At 44.6% G+C, this 25,113-nt stretch overlaps 1 protein-coding gene across 1 annotated transcript in view; it reads left to right on the forward strand.

Annotated features, from left to right (window-relative positions):
* HUNK (hormonally up-regulated Neu-associated kinase) overlaps positions 1-25,113 on the forward strand; it is a gene marked incomplete at its 5' end in the record, with an annotated part of 34,909 nt that overhangs the window by 6,316 nt on the left and 3,480 nt on the right. The window contains 6 exons of the mRNA XM_009703832.1: positions 2,960-3,015; positions 8,414-8,549; positions 10,386-10,513; positions 14,290-14,425; positions 18,981-19,149; positions 20,129-20,212. Coding sequence (XP_009702134.1) covers positions 2,960-3,015; positions 8,414-8,549; positions 10,386-10,513; positions 14,290-14,425; positions 18,981-19,149; positions 20,129-20,212 — 709 coding nt within the window. The remainder of the gene's footprint in view (positions 1-2,959; positions 3,016-8,413; positions 8,550-10,385; positions 10,514-14,289; positions 14,426-18,980; positions 19,150-20,128; positions 20,213-25,113) is intronic.

Raw genomic sequence — 25,113 nt, forward strand, 5'->3', positions numbered from 1 at the left:
CAGTTCTCCAGCTTTGGGGATTTCTGGTTTGGTTTGGTACAGCTTTTGCTGCGCGTTTCTAAGGCCGGTTCGCGTGGAATCTTCTCATTAGCTTGTATCAAGGAGTAAAAACCTGTTGTCCTAGCTCCCGGTGTCACACCAAAAAAAAGCGCTTTCATAGTGACATGGGTTGACAAAAATGTGGTGCATATGGACTATTAGATCTGTTACCGCTTACTGGTGAATCTGCTGAAAACAGACATATGGGTAAACGTCTTTAATTAAGCAGGTCTGATTGCACTCTATACTGAGGCTATATTTACTTTTTTTTTCCTCTGATAGCTTTAAAATGCCCTGCAATATTTACCTTTGGTTTTATTTTTTTTAACCTTGAATCCTTTTAAGTATCTTATGTTTATGTTTAGGCCTCCCATCACTCATTTATTATTCTAATTGCCTGTGTGACTTTTCTCCTCAACTTACAGCTTTCATCTTTCCATTCCCTTGACTTTATTTTTAAAGTGTTACCTCTTCTTAGCTAATGTTTAATATCCTCAGAGCTTCCAAATGGTCTTTCTCCTTGCTTTGAGACACTGTACTGAGCATTGCAGTGTACGACCCGAAGCTCCATGTGCTTCTGTTGATTTCAGTTCAGTTTTGGTTTTTTGAGGTTTTTGGGTTTGGTTTTTTTTTTTTTTTCCTCTTTCCTATAGTGCTTTTTTTTTTGGCAGTCTCTCCTGTCAAATTCCCAGCCCTGGTATCTTTCTAGAGGCTAATCTCACTGTCTGTGGAAAACCTCCACCTGCAAGCGATAAAGACGTGAGATGTGAAGAAATAAGCCCTTTTTTGGCAGTGGAGGGGAGCAGAAGTGGGTTGATCTGGATCCATCTGGCAGGGCATGTCCTCCTTGTATCAAGGCGTTTCTCAGCGGCAGCGGTCGCCCTAGGAGGGAAGCTCCTTTGGGAGGACATGGAGCGGTGGGTCTGCAGTGCCGTGCCGGCACGCCGAGCCCCCCGCGGATGAGGAGAGGGATGCTGTGGATGGCAGCTGGGCTCACGGGGTGCACGGCCCGGAGCCGGTGCTTGCCGAAGGAGCAGAGCTGGAGAGTGGGCTCTTTGTAGGCTCGGTCTTTGTCAAAACACGGCCAAATGTGGTTACATCTCTGCTGTGGTGTTTGAAATTAACTGCTATTTTTAGTGTGGCTGGTTTCCTCAAGTTAACACGCTGGGTTATTGCCAGAGGAGGGAGCATAATCCCCTCCTCCCATCTCTCAGGCTGGTGCTTTATTGACTGAGTTACCTTGCTTCTCCGAGAAGGGGACTGGTGCAGAAGGCAGTCCTCCCCTCAGGGCGTGTTCAGCGGGATGCTCTAGGAAAGCCTGGACACACTCCGATACCGGAAATTTGCAAAATACTCTCCTTCGGTAGATTTATGTAGTATTTCCCCTGTTTCTTTTCACATGTGAAGCAAGGGAAATCTGCAGGAAATGCTCACTGGGGTGTAGAAACATCTGTTTGGAGAAGGTCCTTGTGGTCGTATTGGTGAAGTGAGTAGCATCCTACCTCCAAGTACTCTTCTGCCTCAGGTTTATTGGAAACACAGGATGGGCATAAAAAGAAATGGAGAGGAACGTTTTAAAAAAAGCTTGAAGTTGGTCACAGCTATTTTTCTTTCTTTCCCAGATCCTTTCTTGTGGAAGTACTTTGTTTGGTTTGGTTGGTTTACTTGTCTTATTTTGTTAAGCCTTATATCTTCATCTGCAATAGCGGCATCGTTCATTACTCCCTTTGCCTTACAAAGGCAAAATACCATGGATGTCACTGACTTCCCATAATTATAGCTGATGGCTTTATTATCCAGATTTTTCTGAAGCGTGCTGGGAGAGGCATCACTGCCCGTCTGAGCTATTGATATCCCAGCGTGCTGATTGTTAGAAATATTTTATGTCTGGATGGAGGAAAAATTATTGTGATAAAGACACAGCCAACTGCTAGAAGTCATGGACAAGTTGTGTAGCTACCTAAATGATTTTTTTGTATTAAACTTAATGCTTAGTCTGTACAGTTTGGGGTTTTGGGGTGTTTTTGTGTATGTATGTGTGATCTCTGGGATATTTTTCTTAGGTAGAACATCGCTTAGGAAAGCACAACCACATTTTTAAGTGATGAAAGGGCACATGTAAAGTGAACAATGTGCTGGTGTACCTATCAGAAGAAGGGTCAGTCATTCTGTAGAAGGAGACTGCTTTCATTTTATCCTCTCTCTCCTGAAACCGGTCTGTGTAGTGGTTCTGTGGGGTCGGGCAGAGTGGCATGGTGGAGAAAGCACTAACGTGGCACTCGGAAAACCTGCGTGGCTTCCTCTCTCGGCTTTGTTACTGGCCTTCCGAGTGGCATTGGGCAAGTCATTTCGATCCCTCAGCCGCGGTTTTCACCCCTAGCCTATGGGAGTACCAATGGTGACCACCTCTAGAAGGAGTTCGGGTGTTTTCTCCCCAGGGAAGGTTGATTCTGGTCTCCCTTGTAGGCAGTAGCAGAGGACAGGCGTTTGACTCCTCAGATCTCTGCAGAAGAAGGTTTGTTCTTCAGCTGGCCAGTGAAGAGCCTTTGGTTGTGAAAAGTAATGCGAAAGTGACCTGCAGTTCCAAAAACATGTGTTTGAAATGTTTCCAGTGTATAAGATTTCTGCAGACTTTTAAGTACATGAGAAATTTGAAGAACCTGATTAATTACAGGATGTACTGACAAATGTTTATAAAGTCATTTTGTGCCTGAAGAATAGGTGTGAAACTGTGTGTGAAAGCACTGGCAATTTTGGAGAGGAGACAATGCATGGGGCTTTCTGCTTTGAGTGTGGAACTGTGTGCACTGCTTTCATTATACGCGTGATTATATATCAATCTTGTAAATACACTGATGAGAGTGATGGGAAGCTGCTTCATTATTTTGGAGGCTCACTCAAAATATTTTATTTCTTTCAGAGACTTGAAGATAGAAAATCTGTTGCTAGATGAAGACAACAACATCAAGCTTATTGGTATGAAACCAGTTTGGTAATTCAAGTTATTAAAATTGGTAGTTTTATGAAGAGAGTTTTTGAGACTTCATACTCCTGCATGTGACAACTGCTAATGTTGCTGCAGAGAGGAGCTGAGAGAGTATAGATAGCAATCAAGCTGTTCCTGACAGCATCTTGTGAAAAAAGTGTTCCAAATAATTCAGCTTTAAACCGGGCAGGGGAAAAATCCTACATCTTTTAACCAACAGCTTTCATATTCAGATCGGGAACTTTGTAAAAAACTTAAAGAACTGACACTACAGAAGTGATTTGTTTTATTATCTTGATAATTTCATATTTACTAGGGGTTGGATTCTGCCCCCTATGCATATGCTTCTGCTGAAGACAGTGGGAGTTGCACACATTTTTAGCAGCTGGCAAAATTTGGTCCTATATTTATATTCGTTAAATTTGCTTCCAGTACCCAATACGAAATTGGTTTAGAGGACTGTTAAAAAATAAAAAAGAACAATGATAGAGTCTTGATTGTATTCGGGTATCAGTTGTACGCAGCGCTCAATTCATTCAAGTCCTGCAGACATTTTGGATTAATCATCAGTGGGTATAGTCTCTCAGTGCCTTTGCATAACTTCCATTAATGTTAATGTGGGCATTGAAAAGAAAATACTCCCTTCATAAAATAAACCCCAAACATCTGTTTGTATTTATCGCCATGCCTACACTTTTGCCAACAGCAGTGTCTGTGGTTGCAGACTTAAAAACTCGACTGACTTTCTTTCATCAAAAGGTTTCATAATCTGAAAAGTGATGAAAAACACTTAACATTCAGGTGAAACGGACACTCACTGTAATGTACAAAGCACATGCATCTCCGAACAAACAAGAGGAGTAAGGTTAATGGAATCTGAAATATTCAAAATTTACTTAGGGAATTCAGTCTTTGGAAATATTACCCCAACTTTTAGTCATTACTCTGTAGTGAATCAACTGACTATGGGAAAATAATAGCAAAAGAGAACTCTGCATTACCTCAGCTACGGGTCAAGAGGATACCGATATGTTACCATGAATCATTCATCAGCAATGATGGATACCACCCATTATCTTGATTTAGCAGATAAGTGAGACCAGATGGTTTGCAACAGTGCTATATGAACATCTGATAGATTTAAAGAATTTCTATAACTTTCCCGTTATTGGGTGTTTGATTACACAACAGTATGTGAACTTGACATCCAAACCCAGACCTAATCAGATGATACGTGTACAATTAAAACTCACATGCCAAAAAATTACTTCAGAACTATTCCTGCAGTTTCATTTGCTTTAGTTGCATAGAAAGGTCTCCTAGCAGTGGGTGGTGTGGGAAGAATAGAGAAAAGAGACAGTTTGATCTTCCATAGCCTTGCTAGCGTTGAAATAAATTGTCCTCAGGTCTGCAGCCTGATGTTTTAAGCAAAGCAGACTGTACTCAGTATATATTTTAAAACAAAGCAATTAAATCCCACTGTCCAACTGGGTATGTTATAGAAAAATAAAGATTGCTTTATTGGTAATAATTTAGTTGTAAGTAGAACCAGATTTAATATCTCCATCAGCTGATGCCGTATCTCACTAGTGATGCTGGCGATCTCTGGTTGTTCTCCCTACAGAAGCAGTGCCTCCGTTCTTTACGCTCTGTCTGCTGTGCTTGCAGGGAAGGCAGGAGCAGAGGCTGCCGAAACTGCCCTGGGCAACCTCTCCTCACCAACACCGCTTTTCCAGGTGGTGGCAGAAGCAGTGCTTGAGCTGCCACACAGCTTTCCATTGCCACCAGGGTTTCCCAGGGCAAGGAGAATTGTCCAGCACCCATCTGTGGCTGGTGTAATAGACCAGATAATTTATACACCAGATAATTTACTCCTCTTCCTCCTCCCTGCCTGTTCCCTCGCTCAGCTGATTCAGTGCTTAGGCCAATATTTTATGTAGTCTGTCTTTCTCTAGAAATGTGACGGATCAGTTGCATCTTCACATAGTTGTGCCTAGGAAGGCTCTTCAGTAGCAAAGAGCATGTTTTGAGGAGTTATGTGCTGCTTTTCATGGTTGGGAGAAGAGACTTTAAGCTACAAAACCAGCTCACGTTAACTGCTTTGGGGTGGAAGCTTGGTCTCTGTGTTTTGTGCAGCCGCAGATACACTAGTACGTGTTGAAAATGTTGCCCTTGCGATAGCTGTGGAATGAGGAAAACCCACCAAAAAGGAAAAAGAAAAGGTGAAATGAAGATTAAAAATGTACCAGGAAGTGACATTGAAAGTCCTGCTTGTTCGTGCATTTCAGTGAGAACTGAATCCCTCGAGTCCCTTTCTTTACCCAGCTGCTTAATGGCACTTTGCTTCTGGTACTCTTTTTAGCTAGGTGACAAGGTGGTTTATGGTATGTCCTTAGTATTAGAAAAATTCCCTTTGCTGTTTTAAGTGGACTTAGCTGTCTGTTAAGGCTCAAATCTAAGAACGTCAGGATTGGAAACACTGAAAATAATTTGCTTCTCTTCATCTACCAGCCCATAATGGTAGGTGTCTGATAAAGATGCCGTGGAAAGCCACTCACGGGCTATGCGAAGTCCTTGGCATCCTGCTCGAGGACCTGTGGCACCACGAGGACCCTGCCGATACATGGCTCTGCTGAGCTCCGTGGAGCTCGGCTCCTCAAACTTGCCTGTGAGCTTGGTGCTAAGGCTTCTGCTATTTAATAACGCTTTCCCCATTCCAACGGGCACAGCTTCAGAGATAGCCATATATCCATAGCTTCATGCTGATTTCCTGGAGGCGTTGAAGAGTGGTAGTGCAATGCGATACTTCGATAGTACGAACAGTGGGGGTGGTGGAGTTTCCATGTCATAATATTTACTTGGGAAAACCAAGTGTGGCCTTTGATCTGAATTCTGTAATTAGCTCAGTTTATTGAAAGGAGGCCTGAGACAGAGGCAGGAATGGCAGTGAAATTATCGATGCTGGTGGTAATACTGTTCTTATCAAGATCAGCAGTGCATCCGTAATAAAAATCACACTGCGATCACGATGTGCTGCCACAGTGTTAATAACAATATTCCCATTTCTTTGGTGATAAAATCCCTGTCCCCAATATGCATGTGTGCATTCTGCCTTTCAGCAGGCAATAGAAAAAAGAGTATACCAGCCTAGATTAAATGAATGAGCTGAAAAAAGTGAATAAGGTGTTCATAGTTTAAACAAGTAAGATAATGAAAACCTCCACAAGAGTATAGCTTCATTGATAATGATAAAGGGATGCTGATTTACATCATCTCAGAATATGGCCTTTATATACTTTGATTGTAAAAAATATATTACAGTCAAGTAATTTTGAGGTGGTATGGCACAGTAGGGAAAAGACTATGAATAATACTGTGTGGAGATACTATTTCTAGGAGTTTTAAAAGTATTATACAATTGACTTAGCTCATCTCGGGCCATAGCTAATAAATACATTAATTAAGTAAATGGATCCTCGGAAGTATTTGAATAAGCCCCAGGGATAGTACGTATCTAGCAGAGATGATTAAGCAGTGTCCAGAGACAGTTGTTTTCCATCAGAGGCAAAGAAATTGTCTTGATCCTCCCTTCAGTTTTGACAATGTTCTCCAGCAAAACCCCTTGGAGCCTCTTTAGATGTTAAATATGGCGATTCTTGTCTCTCCTGTGCTTTCTTGGTCTCAGAGGTGCAGCCAGTTGAGTGGGAAGCAGTGTGCAGTGATTTGGGCACTCCCGCTCACATAGTCATCTTTATAATTGCATTTTTTTTGTAAGCATTATTATTTTTTTGCGTGGTTTTGTAAGGGAACAAGGCTTACGTGACCGCCCTGTCAGGGCACTTCTGATAACCTGAGGAACTCCTGTCTGATTTCAGCCAAATTTAACGTGGGGTAAAAGCTAAAGGACAGGCCGTTACTTCAGGTCTTACGCAGATAAATAGGCAGGTAAGGGATAGAGACCCAAACCGATGGCTCTGTGGAGACAAGAGTATTGCATGGCCTCAGCGGTGGCCTGCTGCGTTCGGCCTGCGAGGTGCGGTGCCCGTGAGGCAGGCGGGTAGCACACCCAGGGAGCTGCTGTTTTACGAGACACATGGATCCAAAAAAAGAAAGGAACAGAACAGGTGTCAGTGTTCTTAACAGCAGTGAGCGGTGTTTTTGTTATTGCAGCTGCCATCGATAACAAGTTATTAATAAATGCAGACATCTTCGGTGGTGACCTCTCTGGGTCCTCTGCTCCTTGATATGTTGCCCTGCAGCAAAGGCTGTTCTCCCAGCCTGTCAGCCTTGCCCCTGTCGTCCTCCTCCTTGCACGCTTGTCTTGCTTCTTCCCTTTATCACGTCAAGTTGTTTGACTTCGCTTTCAAGACCCTCTGCAACCTCTCCTCTCCTTCCGATGTTGTCTCTCGGGCTGTGGTTTCATAATAGCTTTCTCCCAAGCCAAGCACGGGCTGCCACTGGACAGGGCGGGCCTGCACGTTGCCCCCAGCTGCTTCTGCCGCTGCTGCTGCGACTCTGCCTTTCTTCCCTTGCTTAGTGGTTTAATTTTTAAGACCCTTTCTCAAACCCAACCCAGCCTGCAGCCATACCAGCACTGGAGCGGACGAGGGAGACTGCAGGAACACCCTTCTCGGTGCCAGCCTGGGCTTGGGCTGGCCGAGAGCACTGGGGAAATGGCAGCCTCCTTTGGCGCGGAGAGAGAGGCTGCCTCTTCTCTCCCATCACCTCGTGGTGCCAGCCCTCAGTCCCTTCTTACTGTTGCCAGCAAAAGAGTGTCGGGTACACCCGGGGCCAGAAATACGGTAATTCAAGGCAGAAGTCAGGGAGGGGGAGGCCAAATCACCATTCCCCTGCTTGCTCCAAGATCTCCCTGCCTTATTTCAGAGCTGAAATGCTGACTCTGCAACCCTGCGCGTTTGTGCATCGCTGCAGTATTCCCAGAAAACAACATCCCCCCCGCCTTACCTCTGATGGCTCATTTACACGATTTAGAGGAAAATGTTGAAGAAGTCCCACTTAAACTTGGCCTCTACATAACATACTGCAGCACCCGGACAGCCCGAGGTGGCTTTCTGCCCCGCGCACATCACATAGTGCTGGGGACAAGCTCAATGCCGGTTGTCGCCATGCAGTTCCCGGTGAAATGTAGTTGCTTTGTGTATGAAATTGATAATTGTGCGTGTTCGAAGGCTTTTGTTGTTTGTGGAAATCTCTGGTTGTTTAGCACCTCAGAGACAGAAATTATATATAAATTTTTGCATGTGGATGATTTTTTCTTAGGCAGTTCATTGCTTAGCTTTTCGGAAAAAATGTGCTTTTTTTCCCTTGTGTTCTAGCATGGTTTTACTGTATCTGCCTCTTTCATAACTGTCTCTGTGCCTTTCACAGACTTTGGATTGAGCAACTGTGCAGGCATCTTGGGTTATTCTGATCCATTCAGCACCCAGTGTGGGAGCCCAGCATATGCAGCCCCTGAACTTCTGGCAAGAAAAAAATACGGGCCCAAAATAGACGTTTGGTCCATGTGAGTTACTTCTCTGATTTAAAATTGTTATTACTGTCATCGTTATCCATTGCTCAAATGAGAAATGTTTTAATGTATTTGGCTACTTTGAGCCAGAAAATCCGTTTAATTAGTATGACTCTGTGAACTCAGCTGCGCAGCTATCTTGTTTTGAAATACATCTTTACGTACCTGTATATAGATCGCTAGAACATACAACATGGAGAGATTGCGGTAAAGCACAACTGTTGATCAGTGATGTTCAGACATAGTAGAAGACATGGCTCTGGAACAAGAGGACCAACAGCTTTTTTATTTTTCCCCAAAGGATCCTGAAGCATTCCTGTGGGCTCCATGCACTATCCACAGTCAAGCCTGACAAGAAGTGTGAAATCAAGTGGCTTTGAAAGCACAGTTAAAGGGGAAATAAAAATGGCCAGAAAACTTGTGAGCCTTTGTGAGCTTACTAGTGCTCGGGCAAAAGAACAGACAGAAGTCCCCGGTGCCAGAGGTAGGGGAAGCCAGGAAGATGTTTTGGAGTCAATGGATTTGTCTGCGGTCCTGTTTCAGACTGTGCAACTCCCACTACCCTCCTCTTGGCCAGGGGCATGGTGTCAGTTATCTTTGTCAGTCAGTCCTGGAGAGGAATTAGATGAAGTCAGTTGAGTTTTAGCTTTTGCTTTAGTATCAGCAGATTTTCCCTCACCAAGTGGGGATAATACCATTTGAATACATTTCAATGAAATAACAGAATTATGCCAATTCCCAAGTTGAAGTATGTGGAATGCTTGGAAAATGTGAAGTACGGGATAAGTACTACTGATGCCAAGAAAGATTGGCCATAGTTTTTATATATGAGACTAGGACCTGGGTCAAATTCATCTCTCAGTTTGATCCAGTGGGTACCTTCTTGCCCCGCTAGGCTCTTTAGAACTTCTGCTGAAGCCTAATTTGCAGTCCGTCCTCCAAGGAGACCCACAGCTAAATCACTGTATGGCTCCTGAATTTCTCACTCCAGCCGTGGGTCGTCCGTCCGTGTTGAGAGTTGAGAGTACCGGCCCTGAGGAACACAGGCAAACAGAGCACAGTCATTCTTGTAAACCATTTAAACTTCTCCAGTAATAACATCCTGCTCTTCATTTTTTAATAAATGAAAGAAAATATGGTTAACTCCTACCCTTCCTCATAGCTGAACAAAGGGTGTCTGTGATCACAGTTCATGATAGGTTTAGTTTCTTTCTGTTCACATGCATGACTGGGAAAACAAATTTCCAAAAGGGAGGAATTCCACTCAAATTGAATTTAAAGCCCTTTTAAGAGGAAGCAGAAGAAGAGTGCCCAACCCACTTTTCATCGCTGGGCACAAAGGAGCAGTATGTTTTCTGCTCTGTAAAATGTAATTGTTCACACCCGACCTTAGGGCTGCACCAGAGGCTGTGGAGGTCACCTTTGGGCGCTGAACCAGGACCCACCGTGTCCCCGTTGGTGCAGGCAGTCCTTCCGCACCCAGGGCAGCACTGGGACAAGGCCTCCAAAAGCCCCAAAAAGCAGCATGTTTCTGCAGCCTGAGGAGAGACTTCGTTGTGGCATGGCATTTAGCCGAGGAGTTGCCTAATAGCTGCGCTTGCTTCCGTGGCTCCCAGCGTATGTCCTGCACATTGTGTGAGCCTCCATCAGCAAACCTCTGGGAATTCTTGCCCAAATCGTTGTGTGCAACAGAAAAGAGAGCTTTTTTTTTTTTGATCTTTTTTAATAGCTGTCAAACACTAGAGATGAAGTAGAGTCACTAAAACCTAAGCCTAAGTTTTTCCTTGTTCCTCATCATTTTGGTTTCTTTTTCTCTCTGTTTTCTTTTAGTGGGGTGAACATGTACGCGATGTTGACTGGAACATTACCTTTTACTGTGGAGCCGTTCAGCTTGAGAGCTTTATACCAGAAAATGGTGGACAAAGAAATGAACCCTTTTCCCACCCAGCTTTCTACAGGTAATCAAGGGGGTGTGCTGGGACCTGTTCAGATCCAGTCGGTCAGAACCATTGCTTTGAATTCTGGATTGTGAGTCATGCTACCGACATGGCACGCTAATTGTGAAAAATGCTCTTTTTTTCATTTTAGCCTCCAAAAGATCTGCGGGAGTTGCTGTAGTGTAACTCCTTTTCCTTTGGCTTCTGTGTGTACACTGGAGAAGTGCCAAGTTGTGCTGAATATGAGAGAAGAACAAACCTGTGAAATTCTGTGAAATTGCTTTTGTAGAGTAGTCGGTCAGCTTTGCACATTCAGATGATTTTAGCGTAGGGTATGTAGGCATGAACACATCATTTTGGAATAACAGATTCCTAGGCATTATCATGACTAGAGTTGACTGATAAGCTACCTCAAATGACCTCACATTTATTATGGAATAGTGACATGCGCACAGAAAGTTATTTTGGTACCGTGACCTGTGATAACCTTTGTGTGTTCACAAAATGCAAAATTGTTGATGTATTAGTATTAGAAATATTAATTCCTGCTTCAAAGCCATGTCACTAGGCAACAGAATCATTTTTCAGCTTATAGCAAGACCGTTGTCAGCATTTGGAACAAACTCTGCTTTGTAGTTGGGTTTTATTTTTATATACTAAACTTGTTGTTCACAGAGAACTTCTGTTCTTATCTGGCAGCCTGTTTACAAGGGACATTCAATAAAATTAAAAGATTGCAAATAGAGAAAAGGTAGCAGCACGTATTTTCACTTAGTACACTAAGGATGGCAACCGTTGTATAAGAAAAAGCCTTTGGAAGTTGTGTCACAAGATGAATTCTCCAAGTACAGATTTACCTGCATACGGAAGAAGTAGGTAGTTAACTACTACCTCGCACAGGTTATCCGTGGTTCAAGTGGAGTGTGGTGTTCCTTGTTCACTCAGCACCTGTATGAAGTATGCTTTTCCTGACAGCAGTTCACATTGCTGGCATGCTGTAAAGCGGGAGGTTAACAAGTGAGCTGGGATGCTGCAAGTCTTGCCGTCTGTTCGATGCAATTAGAGTGTAAGGTATTTCCATTCTGGAGACTTCCCGTTAGGATTCAGTTGCACAAAAAGGCTATTTGAATGTTCTAGCACACGCTTTAAAGTCCCACTGAGTAAATTAAAAGAAAGATTATACAGACTGCTTCATGCTGTACTGGTCTAGATGCCAAATCCTGCATCAATTGCAAAGTTGATCTTCAATTCCAGGACTTGCATGTCATAGTTAACATTTTCCAAGTTTGGCAGAAAATTTACCAAACTTATCTCCCAGAGTGAGGCTTTTACCAATAAAGAGCAGTTATATGATGGCTGTGTAGTGTCTTTGAAACAACGGACTGTTTCCCCAATCATTGTTTTCTTTCAGTCATCTTTAAATGGGAGATATCACTGACTTCACTGGGACAACTCGTGTTAAAGGCTGAATCACGCACAAAAGGCTTGTAGAAGACCAGACCTTGGGGAGCAAAAAAGACAACATTACTTTTGACAGGTTTCATTTTACTGTTTCATTCATCCTACCATTTTAGAATGGAGATCAGATTTTCTCACAAATGCATCTCTGTAGCATTTGTAGCTCACCGACACTATTGTCTCCAGTGAAAAAGGAATTTTGTTAATCCTGTAAGAACTATAGCAGCTTGAACTTTCAGAGGTGATGGCAAATTAACAGACGAGATTTAAACGTGTTAACCTTACTCACTGTGAACAGAGGTACGCATTGGTTCTTGATCTAAGTCAGTGGCCTTGCACATTCACGGACATGGCAAACTGAGATTTAAGGTGACATTTGTTCTTGCCACAGTTAGGCTTTAGGTCAGCAGGTCCTCTGCTGGATTGTGCCTCTGCTCTGCGAATTGTTGCGTTTGTTAACCTCTTAGGTTTATGGATCTTTTTCTTTAATCGGGTTTTCTTTTTCTGTAAATTCACATATAGAGTAGAGATTTTTTTGCAGGAGTCTGTTTTGCTTGTTCAGTATGTTGCCTTTCACTATTTAATTTCAGTTAGGGAACACACAGTCCCATTGTAAAAGTAGTCAGTTTTATCACTAAGCAAGAGTATATTTTATTTGTGTCAGTTAAAATGTTGGGTGACTGTGAACGGCCAAAGCAACTGTGTAGCGACAAGGAAGATTTGGAGTTAGTGTTTGATTTTCCCATTTAGGAGACAGTTTTCCATTACGCTTCTTAAACAACACAGCTATCTGATTATTGATTTTAGGTGGGCAGAGTTCAGTGGCTCAGGAAGTTGGTATTCACCTTGCACACACTGCTTTTTTCCCGCAATTTACCACTTCTGTATGCTCATGGTCTTCCTTCTGGAACAGAGAAATGAAGTGGAGACGAGAAGAAAAGCCAGAGCAGGGGATGGCGTGGTGCTGAGGGAGCATGCTGTGGTGGTGAGACCAAACACCTGTAAAGCTGAATGAGAGGACTGGCTCATAATTTCACAGTTTTCTATCGCCGAGGCATTAGCACGTCCAGTTTGATCTGCTTTGTAACACAAGCCTTTAAGGGGTTTGGTTTGCCTGCGCTGGGCTGCAGGAGCCGTGTTGGCAAGGCTGTGCTGCAGCGTACCCAGAAGACACATCCGAGAGGACACTGTCCCGTGCCACGGCCCTGCAGTGCGGCCACTGCACCGGCTGCCTGTGCTCCTCGGGAGGCGAGTAAACACGGCACGGGCAGGAGAGCACTGGAGGGGAACTGCAGCTCTGCTCTGGAAGAAGGTGGAAAAAAGCCCCCAAGGTCCTCTCCGTCTGACCTGGAGAAAACTGTGCCACAGCCATCACTTCTGCCTCTTGCTTGCCGTTGACTTCGTTCGGGACTCATTTAGCATCATCTTACTTGGCTGTATCTCCTTTACAAAATCATTCTGATCTTGGTTTTCCCAGAATTAGGTTTCTTTATCTTTCATGGAGGGAATTGTAGAGGACGTAGTTAACTCTTCACTATCTTGTAGCCAACAAAGTGAATCTAGCCTTGATAATCTGAGGAATAAAGGCCAGACCTAGTTAGACCAGAGTTTATTTTCAGCTCAGATAGACACTTCTTGTGAGTCTTTAAGCAAATCACTTGATTTCATTGCTCCTAACCATATAAGAAGCACGTGATTTAAAAATGTCAGAAAAGTACTTTTGAGGGGTTTTGCAAGAAAATCCCGAGGGATGGTTGAATGTCACTGAAAGTTGAAGGTTCAGTGTCTGAAAACAGAACAAAGCCCATTAATTTTACTGTACTCTTTTAATTGGGCTAAAACCTCCTGCAACTGATTGTAGGTTGGATGGAAGCCAGGAGAGAATTTGTCCTTCTAATGTCAAAGGGAGCCCAGTTCTCCATGTCTTCCCTCCCAGCTGTGCATCCCTTCCCTCTACTTACCCCGAGTCCATCTCCTTCTACTTTAAACACAGATTGAGTGATTTGCCTCTGACCTGACTCCAGCCTCTTGTCCTCACACAAAAATTAAGTTTTGGCTAACCTACTCGGAAACATCAAACAAGCTCTGAAACAAAAGGTGCTTTTTCTCCTCTCCTTAATGACTCTATAAATCATTGTGGCTATAAATCATTGTTTATTTTACTTACTAATCCCTTATCAGTTTTCCTTTTTTCTCAAGGACATTAGAACACACTGTAAGGAAAACATTCCTTTTTAGTATACCCTTGGTCAGACTACACACCTATAGTAACTCGACTACTGTGTTAAGTCATAAAGCAGATGACATAGCTATTGTTTTTTTTCTTGATTTCTTCACAGCGGCCATAAACTTTCTACGATCTCTGCTAGAGCCAGATCCTGCAAAGAGACCAAACATCCAGCAGGCACTTGCAAATCGATGGCTTAATGAGAATTACCCTGGAAGAGCACCACCTAATGTCACGTATCCAAACAGGTATAGTGCAGAAGAGTGGAGAAAGCCTGCCAGGGTGTATATACATTACATATGTTAAAACATGAGCAGCTCTGGTGTTTCAGTTCCATTTGTGTCACAGCATCCCAGTGCATTTTCTGGGATTGCTTTTGTGACTCTGTCCTAAAAGATGTTAGGACTGGCCATTGAATATGCATTGCTTGAAATGGTCAAAAACAATGCCTTAAATTAGAAGCTGGAATATGATGCACTATTTGCAGGGTGGTCTGGGGTGCAGATCATATCATTAAATGCCGCCAGACCTTGGAATGGGTATGTGTGACAGGTAGTTCTGATCTCCTTGTTTGTCCGTAAAAGCCAAGCTACTTTCCCAGTAGAGGCTATGCCTATTTGTGATATATACATGAGGTTCTGTGGGTTAGGTAAACTTGCAAACCGTGGTGAGAATGGTCAGACTTAAATGATCTTGCTTTGTTGGTTGGTTGTTGATCTCGAATACCTGTGCAGTGCTGAATGCATGACAACGCAAAGAGAGAAGAAATCTCATGGCCAGTCAAACATCCATCTAGGAAAAAAGAAGAAGAAAGAAAGATACTTGTGGTCCACTTTGGTTAGAAATAATCTTGCTTGACTTTAAACATCTGCAGTGTAGAGTCGACACATGAGCCAGCCAGCCTGGGCTCTCATTACAGTCAATGGAGAGAAGTAAGGGCACTTTTTACAGAACAGTTCATCTGACTTCATTTTGATTCTGCAATAGGATGACTTTGTGCCCAGGAGATCAGAGTTCCTCTCCAGTGATTGTAAATGGAGCCTCCGGCAACTCACTTAGAAATATATGTCTATATTTGATCAGATAAAACCTCCTTCCTGTATCAAAGCCCTTCAGCTGTGTCATACACAATCTAGTACCTGTGGAGGATTCACTGCAGAAGTTACTAGCTTGCAGGCCAAGATCCTAAGTAACACTAAGGCAAAGACAGCAACTTAAAGCCTAATTCTCGTGCTTAAAATTTGATAGTGCCCCAAATTTTCTGCCTTGACTTGCTAAGAGGAGAGTCCCTAAGTGAAGATCCTAACTTCCCCCCTACAGTTTACTCAGTTGCCAGATACCAGATGTAGCGTATACCTGGGGGCATGACGACTGACTTTTGTCTGGACGTCTGAACCACTGTCCTCCACCCAGACATGATTTGGTGTTCACCAGCCAGGCCTTCTCTTTGTGTCGGTGCCCTGAGGGACACAGTCCCATAGACGTGCTCAAGCCATGCATACAGCCAGCCTTCGGCATTCAACCCAGGTCACAGCTTTGCTGGTACGAGTACCTCCCACCCATTTTCTCCTCAGCTGCACCGCTAGCCAGATGAACAGGGACTGTCTCAGAGCCGAGGGTCCCACGCCGTGGGGCTGAGAGGTGCCTGCAGCACCCCTGTGTGCTGCTGGAGCCGGCGACGAGCTCTGCCGCTGCTTGGTCATGCTGAGACCTGGGCACAGGAGATCAGTTTCAGTCTCGGGCCAGCCTTTAGCAATTTTTGGAGACTTTTGCCTTTGACGTTACTGCTGGCTGCCTTACAGATCGCAGCCCGCACAGTCCGGGCTCCTACCGGAGTCACCTCCCTTTTCCCTCCACATTGACAGGGAACAGAGGTGCCCTGATTTAGCAGCAAGCATTTCCCTTCCAGAGGTCGTGTCTTAACTTTCAAGTACTGCATCACGGAGAATCACTGCAACTGTGCCGTTCTTTGACCTGATGAGAATAAGAGGTCTCCCGCTCTCAAAATGTGGTTGGGTAGATGTTGAGCAGCTTGGGTGCCTGGAGGCATCGTTAGAGCCATCCACTGAAACGGGGAGGGCAAATGTGAGGCCAGCTGCCTGCAATCCCCAGGCCTGCATGGACAGAATATAAAGATGGCCCCTGCAAACAGTTGTTTCACAAGGAATAAGAATGAGAACAGGCAGACGCATTATCTCGATGTCACTGCCCCAAATTTAAGTCAGTGAGTTAATTTGCGTAGCATGCTGTCCAACAAAAGGAAATCTGAGTTTCTATGGTGCATTGGAGTGTAGTGAAGTATGGTACATATGAACATTGTATGGTATAGAAAGGGAAAACAAGTGTAAACTGAATGAGTCGTTAAGCTAATGAAATCACTGTCATAATGGGTCTAATCAATCTACTAAACGCAGCATCTGTTAAGTGAATGTGAGTGTAACTGAGAGCTATATGGGTAATTTAATTCTCTTGCTGTGTGTGTCTTATCTGCAGAAAAGAGGAAAAAAGACAGAAATAGGGCTTGAATGTGCTTTCACAATTCTTTTGCATTTGTAGGTACATTTTCATGCCTCTGTTTTTTAATTCCTAGCTTGCAGTTGTCAGGCTTTAGTCAGGTTGTGATGGAAGCATCCCTTCTAGAGTTTGCCCCTTGGGGCAGTTACGTAGGTGACTCAGGGAAGAGGCCAGCCTATATGAGATAGAAGAGCTGTGCAACGCGCCTCATTTATGGAGTGCCCATTAATCATTCCCTCCTAAAGGCAAGGGAATCAAATGGAAGAACAGAAGAAAATGCAGTGCCAAACTATAGAGAGAGCATATATTTGCTCATGCATATATGTGTATGTATGGTGATTATAATAATCCTCTCCTATTATAAGCACTTTTGAAGGGAACACCAATGTGGAATGCTATGCTTTGCTGTTGAAAAAACCAGTTTCTTTCTTTCTCGTTGCACTGCTTTTCTTATTATTTGGTCTGAAATCAAAAGAAAAGTAGATCCTCCTTCTATCTGAACCCGGATTTTATGTGAAACTGTAAAGATAAAAGCCATACAGATTCCTTCACTTCATTTTTTGGATGATATTTCTTTGGTTTAATTAGTTGATGCCCCAAGCTTGACCTACCTAGACTTTGTCATACTGGAGATTTATAGGGAAAATACTCTATAAATTTTATTTGTAAAGAAATATTTAAAGACATGGCCTGACTCCTTTTGAGCTTGCCTCAGGAAGTACCACTAGAGTCAGCTTCGACAGAGTTTCTCCAAGTTTTTGTTAGCGTGCAGATGTGGGTAAGATGTACCAAAACAGTTCTGAAAAATCCACCATTGAATTTGCAAAAAAGCACTTCCTCTCTTAATCAGCACAAGCAAGAATCTGTGTTATGTTCTTGCAGTGCTGTTCCACCATTTCAGGGGTAACACGCGTTGTTCCCAAGACAGGAACATGGTAAGAAAGGGGAGAGCGTGGAGATAAAGTGGAAGAACGGCAGAAACTGCATTTGCAGGAGATTCTCCCAGGCTTTTTTTAAGCTTGCTTTCATTAAAAAAATTCCCCGAAGGCAAGCAAAATTTTCCCATTTTGCTGAGCACTTCAAGTAGAAATTACTTGAATTTCTTTTGCTGTCCAGATGCTTTAACGTGCAATGACCAAGATAAGTTTTGCTTTTGAACTTAAAAAAACCCAACCCCAAGCATTCCTTAGCTGCAGAACGATTGTTAATAAGCACGCTGAATAAAGGAAAAGAGTTACTTGAGATTTTCCAGCTTGTGTTCTACATTTCGTCTAAGTCCTCTACATCAGACCCAGACTGCTGTCTGGGCATTCCTCGCATCACAGGTGCCCAGGACAGGGGGACAGCAGGGCAGGAGCGGGAAAGGTAGAGAATGGTCCTTTGGAAGGGGGAAGGCAGGCTGTGAAAAAGCCCACAACCTAAGGTCCCCTAAGTTGCCTTAACCAGATATTAGGCTTGATATTAGGATCCAGGAATATCCTTTAGAAACCAAATGAAGCCCAGCATTTCTTCGGAGATGGATGAGAGTTGACGGGTACATCTGGGAAGCTGGCCAGCTCATTTAGAGGTCTAAATAGGAGCAGAGTTCTTCGGAAAATCTGGTTTTAACTTAGACTGAGAAGACGCTTTGCCATTTCCACAAGGCTGCAGTACTCCATTTCTTGCCTTGGCTGAGTCTGTTATAGGCTTTAGAGAAGAGCACATACATAAACATGTCTTGTACTTGTGCTTTTAACTGACATGAGCATAGCAGCAGTTTTACCATTTTGAGAGCTGCTTTAATAACTCTCCCTGTACGTCCCCTTTCTCCAGCGTCAAATTCCCTAGCTACTTAGTGCATGAATATTGTGCAACAGGTAGGGAACGAAGGTGAATGCAGTGGTGTTTGATGACAAGGAAAGGGTCATTTAGAAAGCCAAACGTAGCTGCTTGAGTTGGATTTTACCTCGTTTCCTTGAAAACCAGCTGGATGATCTTGGCAGTCTTCACTGGTTGGAGGCAGGGTAACAAATGGCGGCATCCTGAGCATCACAGTGCCATTTTGTGTCTGGATAGGACCTGGTGGGGAGAGTGCTGTTCATTCAGCTACCACAGCATCCCGCAGTGCCTGTGGTTCCCAAATAGTCTGCCCTTTTCGTGCCTGCTCACGGGAGGAGAGAGCTGATCACTCACATGTTACCAAGCCTTTCAGGCCTCTTCTTTACGCTCTGCCACATCCCCCGTGGCTGGCAAGGCTCTGTCACTGGGAGGACGCTGTGAACGGCGTGCTCTGCCTCTCTCTCTGTGCAGGATTCACCTTGAGGACCTCAGCCAAAGCGTGCTGCTCCATATGACCGAGAAGCTTGGCTACAAGAACAGCGATGTTATCAACACTGTGCTCTCAAACAGGGCAAGTCACACACTTGCCATCTACTTTCTACTTAATAAGAAGCTGGAGCGCTACTTGGCAAGCCTCAGGGTAAGTACTGCTTGATGCCGATTCTTTGGACGTGGGTGAGGAGGGTAAAAAAAGTGCTAAAAGTTTCCCTGCTTGCTGGCATTTGATATCAAGGCATTACCCAAAGTTGTTTGGTTTTTTTTCCTAATTTTGTAGGAGTAACCATGAAGGGGAAGTATTCCTTGCAAAAGAATAACATTATTTCAGATAAGAATTCCCCAGGTTGCAGAGATATTTGCTGATAGGCTTTATGTCTCGCGAGTCCCTGTTTCCATAGGAGATTCCCTCCAGCTAGGCAGCGACCCTATAGAAAGGAAACTGTTGCCATGCAGAGCCTTACTTGTGACTTGTGACGTACTGTGTCCGTGTGTTGAGATAATTCTGCTGCTTGAAATGCCAATAACACAATGTAATTTGATTCAGGAAATCAAGAGGAAGCTTAAGAGCTATTAAGATTAAGCTGTTTCTCTAGGGCAGGAGTCTGCTGCCACATGTCACCCGTCCTTGTACATCCTGGGGAGCTGAGCTCTCCGGCCAGGTTTTGCGTGGTACTTGCTGGAGTGCTGGGATGGGCACGGCGCACAAAGACAAGCTGCACGCTCTCTTCCCTTGACCTCTGCCCACAGCTGCCTGTGGTCTGGCGAGGAATCTTAACTGGTTGAGGGTCTCCAGGCTCCTACATGACTGCACGGGCAGGACGGTGGTTGTGTGGAGTTTTCCTCTTCATGTGTTTGCTTCTTAGAGAAATTGTCCCCAACGGCCTTCCAACCTGACAACAGCTTCTTCATTTTTTTCTTTTCTCAGTTCTTTTAGCATGCTTGTTTTAATGATGATGCCATCAATGATATTTAAAATGTAATGGACCAAATTCACCATCTCTGTAAGTTGATGCACCTCCACTGAATGCCAAGAGTGGATATGGTCCATTAAACAGTAACTGAACGTTAGTTTTCTCTCATTGTCTTACATACTTTACTTTTCTGTGCTTCTCTCTCCACAGAAGTCTGAAGGCCCGGATAATATTTGCCACAAGAACCAGCTATACCAGATAGAAAAATACAAGGCAAATAAAGACTCCTTTGAGGTAAAGCTCATTAAAACTCGCTAAGGTACTTTGAAAACAGACTGATTTTGAGGATCCTTGGCAGTTGTGATTAAGGCAATGGGTTTCTGGACTTATGGAGAAAAAAAAAAGACCTGTGGTCTTGCCTGTGCAGGACAAATAATCCCCTCAATTTCTTTTCGAAGGAACACATAACAATCCCATAGGGCGGAAGTGTAAAGGTGACTTTCAGCTTTTATGAAGAAAACTAAAGTTTTAAATGCTTCTCTTAGCAAAATAATGCAAACTTCTTCAGAGAGCTCCGTAGTTTCATTCTGGGGTGCAAGCTGCTGGTGTTCTAAGAAGACCACAACCCTGTTGCCATGAGTCTCCAGACCCTCCCTGGTCACCTGGTGTTCCTGGTGTCCTGGGTCAACCCAGGCTTGACTGCCAGAAATGATGAAATTGTATTAGCACAACACACTGCCCAGGCTAGTATTTTTTGCTTCTTAGCAGAAGTGATGCAGAACTAGCCCACTGCATCGTGAGGGACTTCCCTTGGCCAGTGAAAAGATTTAACCAGGTTAACTTTTTGCTCTGTCGGTCTCCAGTCCTTTTGCCTGCCAATAGAGAAGGTAGTTTGTATTAAAAGAATACATATCAGATAATAGGAGTCTTCTCGTGGCTGGATTTTTCTTCCGTGGCTGATTCTTTGCCAAGCACTAAACTTACGAGAGTAGTACGAGCTGTGCAAGTCTTACCTACCAACACAAAGAGCAGTATTCTTGAAGAGTCTACCTATTTCAAAAGCTACTCTTCAGCGCTGGATTGATGATCTAATTGCAGGGGCAGATTTATATCATGGCTGGTGTTGATTATTTTAAAGTCTGCTTGCAAGACAAGTTGAACTGCCAGCCAGATGGAAATATCAGGGCAAAGCACTTATCATTCTTTTCTTACATAAATCAAAACCCACCTTACTTAAAATGTATCAGCAGTGGGTAGACTCAATGAATATAATATTTCAAAATGCTCTTGACAGCTAACTTGAAGCTGTTGCAGGGCAACCTTTCCCTGGAAACACAGGCAGGTGCCTGGAGGTGAACACTGCAGACATCGCATGGTGCATCCTGATGCTCTCGGGGCCCTGCTGGTGTCACTTCTGTGTGCAGTGACAGAGAGACACGGGTGGCTCGGCCGGCCGGCCGGCATTAGCTTACGGCTCTGGCATACCTACCCCGTGCAGGGGGGTCTGCAGCCAGCCCTGCCTGTGCACCTGCGTGTAGCCGAGAGAGGAGTGCAGGGTCTGGTTTGGTGGTGGTCCTGAACTCTCCGCGCCCCTAGAAGGGAACCGACATTTGACTTCCCTAAGGATAATGGAAAGCTGACGGTAGTGCCAGTGTATGACCCCAGTTTGGTTTGTAGGCACGCTTAGGGATAAAGGCTCCCTCCAAAGTCCCTCCTGCACGCAGTTAGTCCCAGTGTAGCTATTTAGAGGATGAGCGAGTGTCATTTCTTTCTTGAAATAGTTAACCGTGATGCAATCACAGTGCAGACACTGCGATAATAATACAGTATATTCTCTTTCTGCATGGGCATAGCTGAGTATAAAGTGTGCTTTATATCGCTTTAGCTGTATTTACAGAAGGAGGTTGTGTTACCCTTACTGTACCAGGGCAGTTGAAGCAGCACACGTGGGTGAATACAGACCCAGGGATGCTACTGCCGTTTGTAACTGTGGTAGACGTCTCTCCTGGAATGCCTTCGTGTGGATGGGAGCGCAGCCCTGGTAGTGCTCATGCCACTGGGATCAGTGGGTGCCGCCGGGCGCAGGGGTCGGGGTTTTGTAAGCTCAGGCAGGTTGATGAGCTGGAGATTGAGTCCCCTTCTCAGCCCCCGTTTCCAGGGGGGAACGAGGAGGCACTGGTCCCTAGGCAGAGGCTGCAGAGTGCGGAGCTGTGCGTTGCCATGGGAATAGCAGGGAGCGAGCTGGGTGGCTTCAGCTCCCGCAGCCGACCCCCCAGCCATGTGAAATACGGGGAGTCAGGAGCTTGCCTGGGGCGGGGGGCTGCCTGCTGCTGGGGCCGGCGGCGGGGCAGACGGGCAGTGGCCATGCCCGGCCCCTCTTCTCTGTGAGGATCCCGCACCTGGGATGCTGGGATGGATGCGCCGAGGCTGAGGGTGCTGGAGCTGCTGCCAGTGCTAAGTCGGCAGGCTGGTTTGCGGGCTGATTTCGTGGTAGTGCTCGGGGTGGATGGAGGGAGGGCGGCAGCAGTCTTGTCTCTCCCTCCCCATCTCTCCCATCTTGTCGGCGAGGCCTCAGGTGACGAGCGGCCGTCCCGCAGCCAGGGAGCTGTGCTGGGGATACCTGCCTCCCGCAGGGCACCTGGCAGGCTCAGACTCAGGGAGTTTGCAGTTTTTAAGGACTTGTGTCATTGTCCTGTCACCATTTCAGATGTGGCCAGGGCAAATACTCTTTATCGTCCTTTCCAATCTGGGACGAAGAGGTAGGTTTTAGGGTCGAGGTCAGGCCAGGAAATAGCAGAGGATGATGTAATGCCAAACCTATTCAAGTATAACATACCGGTACAACTCCTGCTTTGTGTGACAGCATGCCATTACATGGCTCTGCACGGTACAGTGAAGAGTGAACTTTTATAACTCCCCCAACGGAAATCTTCCTTTCCTTTTGAGATATAATAGTATGTGGCACGTTGGGAGTTTAGGATTTTGGTCGTTTCCCCTCTCACAACCATCGTCTAAGAGAAACAATGTTAGTAAGTTTTAAAAATACTTTTAAGACTATTTGAATGTTCATTCAGGGTAAACTAATTAATTGCTAACACCGGATATGTGAATTTTCTTTTTTTTGTGGGTGCTTTAACTGTATGGTATGACTGCTGTGTTACTGCTGCTTAGAAAACATAACAGCAGTGTGAAGGCAAAGTCAGGAGCAGTGGGCAGGTGAGGCGCCGCGGCTTGGCTCTCGCACCATTAGGGTAAAAATATCGCAGCACTGAAACGTCCTGCGTTCCGACAGATGCTGCAGCAACTGACATGCACATTCTTTCCTCACCTATCAAAAATAGCAGAAAGCCGCTAACAATCTTGATCAGCTCCTTTGGGCTTAATATAGTCACCACTTGGGCTCATCCTCACAAGTACCTTTAAAAAAAGATACTCGGTAGAGCCCAGTCTCTGCTGAACTTGGCAGCAGAGTTTCAGTGCCTTGAGAGGAGAAATAGTGTGGTGGGCTCAAAATTAACTGTGCGGCTCCCACTGACTCCATTGTCGCAGGGTGTTATTTACACAGCATTATTATTATTATTGCCATTGTTATTGCTGTTGTTATTACTTCATCGTCATCGGTAGTGACTGTGCTCGCCAAGATGGTTCCTGGGACCGATCAGATGTTGTGTTGTTCCAAGCACAGCATGGGCAGGGAGGAATAAATACTCGGTGCCGGAGGTGTTTACAGCCTCTGAAGGCAAGGGGAGAGACATCAGGTGGACAAAGAATTATCACGCAAGCAAAGTGATGACAGCTCCATAATGTGCGGGTTTGTCTCTGCGGAAGGGTTAGCCAGCTTTAGCTAGCTGAAGGGAAATAAATCGGAGGAGGTAAGGGATGGATGGAGAGAAGGCTGGGGAAAAAAAAACACGTGTGTGAAGGGAGACTGAGGTGGAGACAGTGAGGAGCTCACAGAGGGTCTCTGGTTCTCGCTCTCCCAAGTCACCTAACCACTTCTGTAATAAAACGAAAAACTCTAGTTCATGATTCACTGAAGCTCCTCCTTCCAACTCCATAACTTCTGAAAATTCAAAGGTTAATGAGCCCAGCGGTGCCCAGAGACCGTCTGTGCACGGAGCTGGACTCTGTCTGAGCTGGGAATGATCGTAACGAGTGTAGTCCGCTTATTTTGCTCTTAGGTGTCTTAATATGTTTCCAGGGCTGTTTAGTGGCCCAAGAGAACCCAAGTTGTCTTCTGCGTCTTTCTTTCCCTCTCTCACATGTATGCACATTACTTTGCATTTGAGGGGTTTCATAGGCTTCATGTCAATCAACTTTCAAAAGAAAATCAAGAGAGCCAGCCCTTTGGCAGTGCATAATTACCAGACAAAATACAGGCACATAATTGGGTGAAGGAACTTTCCTGCATTTTAGAAAAAGACTTGTACTTACAGTGACTTTTTAATAAGACACAGCAAAATATGTTACTTAAATGAGAATTACGACCACAGAAACAACCCCAAACCAAAGCAACCAAAACAAAAGCTCCATTTCTTTGAGAGTGGCATCTCAAACCAGACCACACAGCTTTGTTCCAGAAAGGCAGGAGATCCTTGAAGCCTTTGAGGGGTAGCAAAACAAAGCCGCAAATTCGATGCCTGATTTTTTGACATGAAAGAAGACTTTTGGCTCCTTCTGAAATCAGTGGCAGGTAAAGAGTGTTGCGCAGTTTGCGGAATCTAGTGATTCATGTTGAAAGAAGATACAATGAATTTTTACCGTAAAACAGTGCTTTGAAAATTGTATTCCTCTTCAGAGTCCCACTCCTAGGTTCTGTTTTTCCTCTATCATCACTGAAGAGCAAACCTATCTCTTAGGACATACGCACTTGCAATCCCACCTTCAGTTGCCTTCCCCATCACAAAAAGGAGTTAGGGCTCACTGAAGGGTTGGGTCAGTAATTTTCTCCCCCTCCATGTCTTCTGCAGTTGCAGAGATGCTGTAAAAGCACGGGCCGTATTCCTCTGGATCTTGTTTGGACAGAAGATGAATGACTCAAAGAGTTTAAACTTCTTTAAAGCTTTGCAGCTCACCTTTTCAAATGTTGTAGAAAGAGAAATCAAAGACCTTTTTTTGGTGCTTAAATAGGGAGGCAAATTTCAGGAGGAGCACAAACCTGTATCTGCTTGCTCCAGCGAGGTCTCCTGGGACAA

Source organism: Cariama cristata, unplaced genomic scaffold (genome assembly GCF_000690535.1).
Source record: "Cariama cristata isolate BGI_N322 unplaced genomic scaffold, ASM69053v1 scaffold7147, whole genome shotgun sequence".
NCBI lineage: Eukaryota > Metazoa > Chordata > Aves > Cariamiformes > Cariamidae > Cariama > Cariama cristata.